The 7,217-nt window shown below is 33.9% G+C and overlaps 1 protein-coding gene across 3 annotated transcripts; it reads right to left on the bottom strand.

Annotated features, from left to right (window-relative positions):
• Positions 1–4,534: 4,534 nt before the first annotated feature.
• On the bottom strand, positions 4,535–6,373 carry LOC120173038 (NAC domain-containing protein 7-like). Of its 3 annotated transcripts, none has more exons than XM_039180336.1 (5): positions 6,353–6,373; positions 5,633–5,821; positions 5,261–5,532; positions 4,807–5,181; positions 4,535–4,776 (listed from the first exon to the last, which is right to left on the bottom strand). In XM_039180336.1, the coding sequence occupies exons 2-5, from the start codon at positions 5,790–5,792 to the stop codon at positions 4,552–4,554; spliced, it is 1,032 nt and encodes a 343-aa protein (XP_039036267.1). In that variant the 5' UTR covers positions 5,793–5,821; positions 6,353–6,373; the 3' UTR covers positions 4,535–4,551. The 3 variants fall into 3 exon arrangements, with proteins under 3 accessions (XP_039036267.1, XP_039036265.1, XP_039036266.1); XM_039180334.1 differs by having other exon boundaries at positions 4,807–5,184; positions 5,264–5,532; XM_039180335.1 differs by having other exon boundaries at positions 4,807–5,184; positions 5,264–5,532; positions 6,358–6,373.
• Between the last annotated feature and the right edge of the window lie 844 nt (positions 6,374–7,217).

Raw genomic sequence — 7,217 nt, 5'->3', positions numbered from 1 at the left:
GTCTCTTGGTGCTCAAAAAAGCAACGAAAAGTCTCTCGATCCACAATGGAGGCCGAATACAAGAGCGTGGAAGATACGACAGCAGACATCACATGGATTCAAGCTCTCTTGACAGATTTAGGTATTCCACAGAGCCTTAAACCTGTTGTCTGGTATGACAACACCAGTGCGGTGGCCATGAGTACGAATCCAGTATATCACGCCCAGTCCAAACACGTTGATTTAGATGTCCACTTTGTGCGTGAGAAAGTTGCTGCAGGACAGTTGAATGTCAGTTATGTTCCAGCTATGTATCAAATTGCGGATGGATTCACCAAGCCATTGGCCAGGACTGCATTTGAAGAATTTCGTTCAAGAATATGCGTTTGTCTACTCTAAAGGAAGGAAGAAGTAGGGAGAATATTAGCAGAATTAAGAAGCGTGTGTTGCATGACTTACCTTGTTGGCATAAGCTGTTAGCATAAGCTACTAAATGGTAGTTAGTTTGTTAAACGAGCAGTTAGCTTGTTAAGAGCAGTTATGTGCTGCTGAACTGTGTATAAATCAACCTAATTGCTTTGTAATCAAACAATGCATTCTTTCTCAATTTGTTCATAATTCTTCACCCATCTTCTAACAGGGTCTATTTTCTTCATTGGATCACTGCATCTTATGCTGAAACAACTCCATTTTTGTCAACCACTGTTCATGGACAAGTTTTCTGTTTATGTTATAAACCAAAATTCAACCTGAACCTCAAATTTCCTTTTCCTTTTTTTTTTGTTTTGTTTTTTGTTGGAATAGATTTGTAATTTAATTATAGAAGGGATCTTCTTGTTGTCTATCTCTGCATTTTGCAATTATGGATTTTCAGTTTCGGTTTGTTGATGAAGCTGGTAGCTAGGCCTAGATGGATGTTCAAATTTAGCAATCACCAGGGCCTTGAGATTTGCTAATTGACTTCCAAAATTTCTTTTCAACAATTTTTTATAAAAATTTTATAGTAATACTTTACAACTTTTTACATTTTTATACTTTATATTTCCATAGGTCATAATTTATAGTATATTTATTTACTTTTATCAATTTTATAATATTTTTAAAACTCTTCACATCTATTTTTTTTTATAATTTTAAAAATATTTTTTTATTTTTGGGTTTTTAAAATTTTCACATAAGGTTTAACTTTAAACAACTAACGTTAGTAATAGAAAAAGATAAATTAACCGATATTAACATTGATAAAAATTAAAATAGATTATATCAATATAATAATTCTGTTATTTTCCGTCAATTTGGATTATTTTGGCGTAAAGATTTATAAATTCAAGCGTTAAAAGTGATGAAAAAATATTAAAGGCTAAAATGATCAAAGTTAATGACACAACACAAAAGGTGATTATGCCCAAAAAAAAGATACACATAAAAATGGATTAAGTAGAAGGTGTGTGTCCGGGGACTGTAGAGGTCTTGGGATTGGAGAAAGTAAAGAATTAGCACACTGATAACCATGCTTCACATGGATCAACGTGCGCATGGGCTGCTCGCTATGTTGAGACGAATACAAAAGAGTAGTGCAAATAAAACCCTAAACCTTTGTTCTTCATGATAAAGCTGGAGCATGCCTATGAGAGCACGCCCAATGATTCGCTCTGAAATTTATTTTTCATTGCTTTAAAGGGATACATGGGCGTGCTTGGGTTCAACCCAAGTAAAAAGGATGTTCTCTCAGTGAGTAACAGCCAATGAACGGTTCTACTTTTCTTGCCTCTTAATCATGTAATAATCCATTATTACTCGACACCTTAACTTTGTTTCCCTTCCTCCACCAGCTATTTAAACCCCTACTCTTTGAACAAAGATAGATTCTTCAAGTTTTGCTCCCATGGCAGACTGCGCTTTATTCTCCACATTAATTTTCATGTTGAAGGAGATGGAGTCTAGCTCAATCTTTGTTAATTCAGCTTCTTGAACAGGTACGTAGATGTGTTTGTTCTGTGAACAGGCAATGACTAGTAAACACTAGAAATTTAGTGTTGAAGAATCAGGAAAAGTAAACGAAAGAACACACAAATTTTAACGAGGTTCGGCAATGTGCTTCGCTCATTCCGCTTCATACCATGTCCTCTTTACCGGTATATTTATGAGTCATACCTTACATTTAGCATCTAAATCCTGTGTCCCAGACTTTGAATTACTGGACTACATATATTAGAAATTCAGAATCGTTCAACAATTGTTCTAAAAATGTTCTTTCTTCTAAAAGTGTTGCCTGATTTCCTTTTAATGTCCCGAACTATAGTGATATGAGCCTACCCGGTGGGAAATAACAGCCAACTTCCTTTAGAATACAGCATAGTTTACCTTTTCTAAAATAATACTAGACTAAGTACTATACCAAAAATCAAGACATAAAATGGCACCGCCCAAGATGGGTTTTCTTATTCAATATATCACTCTTAATTTTTTATTCGAAAATAACACAATTTTATAAATATTTTTAGAATTGACATCTTTTTGTGTCACATAAGACAAAGACTTTGTCTAAAAGAGAAAATACGTGCAATACATATCTGAGACATATATTTACAGGAATACTAGCAAAACTAGATGACATCTATAACGTGTGTATGAACATTATCTTCAATCACTGAATAAGTGAATATGTAAAAGTCTACACTTAAACACTTAAGAAATCAATATCCAAACAATGTGATTTGAGCTATGGCGTACGTTTATGGGTTTCTCTCGGCGCACATTAGCGGGTCTAATGGAATCTGAAAAACCCATCCGTTTTGCCAGAAATCTCACATAATGTGATTTGAGAATCTCATAGACAAAGTTATTGTTTTGAGTGGTCAAATATAGAATCTACCTTAATAAGATTCTGGTCATGAACTCTGTTGATTGTTGGTTCCTGAAATGCTCGAAATTCTAATATCACAAACTATCTTTGACAGTTATCGTACTAATATGGATCTGATCAAGCTTAAGGTCTTTGAGAGCTCAAAATCTACATGTTTGATTATGAGATTCTCAAATCTCACATTATGTAGATATAAATTCTTTTAATTACATAAATATAGACGTTTAAATATGCATTCATTGAGTAATTGATGAAATAATTTATTTATATACACCGAATATAAACATAACATGAGAGCATAAATCAAATTTATCTTCTTTAGACCTCGCATATCCCATAAAAGTTTTCGTTAGACCTCATAAATCCTGTCAACAATATCCAACAAGGGTCTGGCCCTTGTTATAATTTATAAATTTAATTTTTATACTATTTTTTTTTCAAAATCATACATAATATTTAGTTTAAGTTTCAATTTGGCACTCGTCATTAAAAAAAATTAGCAACACTGTTGACATGATATTTTTCTTATCTTTTTGAACGATGACTTGACATTATCTTATTGTGATACGTCAATATCAATGTTAAGTTTTTAACGACGGGGTAGCAAAATGAAACTTAAACTGAATGTTAAATATAGTTTTGAAAAAAAATAAAGTTTGAGTACCTAAACAAAACAAAAGTAATAGTTTAAGTATCAAACGTGTAATTTACCCTAAAAAATTGCAGAGATTGTCTTTCTCCAAACATAATACAATAACTTATAAAGTCTTCGTTCTTTCATCATAAAATATTGCAATAGAATTATTAGCTCCATAACAAAAGTAAATTCCTTCTACTACAATTGTCAGAAATTTATTGAAGTGGTCTAAATTCAACTGAGTGTAAACTTTTAAAGGAAAGTAATATTATATTTATTAATTGGAGTTATTTGATCTTATATTTGATTTTAATATATTTAGTACAATATCACTCGTGGATGCATTACGAGATTTGAAGGAGTGACGTGTTTTATTATGATTATGTGATAGTTATGTCTTTGACACCTTATAAAATCGTACATTTTTATTATTTATTTTAAATTTATTTCTAATTTTCTACTTGTTATTTTATAGAAATTATAAAACTAATATGCATATTTGATCTTATCATTTATACTTTTTAAAATAAATAAATAATAAAAATAAAATTATATATAAAACTTAAAATGATCCCGTCTCTATTGAGAGTAAGTTCTAACTCCTTTCCTGTCCGTTGGACGTGTACATGAAATTAAAAGAATTAGGATAATGGTATGACTTGTGAGTGTCGTGCTTTTCGGCAAATAGATTAAATTATAATTCATTTTCAGAGCATAGTTCTGAACCAAATAATAAAGGATTTATGAATTTCTTGTGTATCTGAAAATTTCTGATAAAAATAAATACATAAATGAACAAAGAAGAACAAAGATTTCAATAAAGAAACCATCATGTGTATATATCAAGATGAAAATACATTCAATATTAGGCCGACTCAGTCCCAGAAAAACTGTCGGCCATAGTAGAAGTACTAATTTATTTGTACTTTTGCTTATTAATGTTTATAATAACTGCATGCCTAGTCCATAGCTAATGAATACCATATATTGTAGTTTTATCATGTACAGAAACCTGTATTAAAGACATATTTTCCTTATAAATTCCCTTCTATAATTAGTGTATATGCTTTCACTTCCATAGGTCAATTTGACAACTCGAAGTCGACGTAGAGGTATGTTCTTGATGAGCTATCTCTGGCCGTCTGGATTCATTGGCTAACAAATTCATATGCTCAGCCACTTGAAAACCGGTGTCTGCATTCGAATAGTTGTTTCCCTTGGACGCTTCCTCATGGCTAAGCTGAGAGGCGAAGAATTTGTCGAGAACTCGCCAATCGGTCACCTGGTCCACCGCCTGCTCGCCGTTATAAACCGAGTTCAGATTTTGCTGATGCACCATCGGGTTCATGTGCTCTTCCTGTGTGAGAGTCGACGACTGCAACGTGCTTCCGTAAGGAACAACCGAGTTGCAGGCGGTTACGCTCGCAGCGTATTGCGGAACTCTTGGACTTTCCAACCGAGGGAGTTGAAGGAAAGCGTTATGATGCAAATTGTGTTGCAGTTCAAGCTCTTGCATGCAGGGATAATGATGGTGATGGTATGGTGATGCATATGGCTGAGGAATTCGCCTTGGGGATTCAAGTTCCTGCATGAACGAGACTTGCTCGTCGTACCAATATGAAGATTCACATTCACTCACTTTTTGAACCGTCGTCATTCGCTTCTTGAATACCCTGCAAACCACCCATCCTTCTTCCTGGTGGAACAACAAAGACAACAGATTGTAACACAACTTTTTCTTGCAATGCAGTTATATATATATATAAAGATATACTTACGTGAGGAGTTCCATTTTCATTAGTTTCGAGTCGATACTCATGCATGATCCAATCGGATTTTTGTCCATTGGGTGCTCGTCCTTTGTAGAAGACTAGGGTTTTTCTCATGCCGATAAGGCAATGTCTGCAGTAAATAGCCTTGTCTCTTCCCGTGGCTTTCCAGAACCCTGCTGTTGTTGCTCTATTAGTGCGAGTACCTGTTGGATACTTCTTATCTTTGTGGCTAAAGAAGTACCATTCGTTTTGTTCCTCAGTTCCTATTCTGCACAATTCTTATGATCCCCACAGACCAAAACACAATCAAATAATCTAAACATTTGTTAATCCGAGAAAAAAAACATGCATGGGGATTGTTATTGCATTTATTGCTACCTTGCAGATCCCATGGTTCAATTTTATAAAGATCAACATCTTTGATGACATCCAGATCTATCCTTTTCGAAGCAATTTTTTTTCTGAGATAATAGTCAACCAGTTCTTCATCCGTGGGATGAAACCTAAAGCCTGGAGGAACGTTTGAAAATGTATTCATATTTCTTCCAAAGAAAGATCAATAAAAACCTGCATTAAAATGTCATATTATCAGCAAGAAAAGTAATGGGGTTTCTCGCCAGATAACAAGGAACAAACAGCAAAACGAATTCATTAATTACATCTAATGATGAGTAATTAACTTGGATGTACTTGTAAGGCAAGTCTTCTCAATGGAAAATGTTATCATTTCTGATACTTAACCTTTATATTAACCTCCATATATACATCTAAAAGTTGGCTACGAGATCTTCACTATGCTAACACAAAACAGCAATTCTCATTAATGGAAAAGAAAAATAAGATTTTAGCCTGAAAACTTGGAAACCCTAATCAGTACAACCAAGGAAGATGAAGCCATCTTGGAGCTTAAAAGCAACATTCAAGCACTGATCAAAAAACAGTTAAAGACACCAAATCGTATCTTTCGTAGTTTCATGATTTCGTTGCTTAACGTATACCAAAAGCATCCCTCACTTCAATCTTTGTGATCTAATTTGTGAAATGATCACTCATGAAAAAAAAAAACTAAGAAATGAAACAACAAGAAGAGAAGCTCACGGTACCACCAAGCTTGATATTCTATCCAACTCAAACTGGTTAATCCTCAGAGATCTGAATGAAAACCAGGCTCATCATGTGTTTGCACCAAATCAACTTTAAGCCGAGAAACTTTGAGCTAACTTTTTGTTCACTCTCTTTTTAAACTTTTATTTGAACCAGACAAACAACACAGAAAAGCAAGCAAGAGATCATGTAAGAAAATTAAGGTGGTTTTAAAGAAGGAAAAGTCATAAACCTGGGGAACTGAACTGAAACTCCACTTCCCCCCAAACACTTTTGTGGAGTCGAGAACTTGTCCACTAGTTGTCGAAAAGGGGAAGAGGGAGATCACAAGGAAAAAGAAAATAAAGGGAAATGAAGAATGGGAAAGGAGGGAGGAGATAGGGTTAAATAAGAAACACACATGCCCTAAAAACCTATCCCTCTCATATATTATCTTTCCTATATATATATATATAAAGCTTAATTACTGCACAAGTTTTGCGGGAAAAAAGGGAGGCGGATAATGGTTCAAGGAAGATTGAGAGCGAGAGTCCTTGACAAAGATATATGTATATATATATACATAACAATCACAAAAGCAAGAGAATGAGAAGCAAGATTTATATTTATCATTCTACTTATAATAATTTATTAAACTTTGAAAAATATATTTTAATACATAATATTTTTATTTATTTATATTATAAGTATAATAAAATTTAATATTTCATAAGTATAAGCTCTGTTTTGAAAACCGGACCGGACCGGCCGGTTCAACCGGAAACTGTTGCTTAGTCCGGTTCAATTTAAACCGGTTGAACTGCTATTAGTGAACCGGCTAGAACCGTTGAACTGTTCGAACCGGACCGGCTGAAAACCG

This window comes from Hibiscus syriacus, unplaced genomic scaffold (genome assembly GCF_006381635.1).
Source record: "Hibiscus syriacus cultivar Baekdansim isolate YM2019G1 unplaced genomic scaffold, ASM638163v2 tig00111941_pilon, whole genome shotgun sequence".
In the NCBI taxonomy this organism is placed as follows: Eukaryota; Viridiplantae; Streptophyta; class Magnoliopsida; order Malvales; family Malvaceae; genus Hibiscus; species Hibiscus syriacus.
This window is presented reverse-complemented; position numbering and strand designations above follow the sequence as displayed.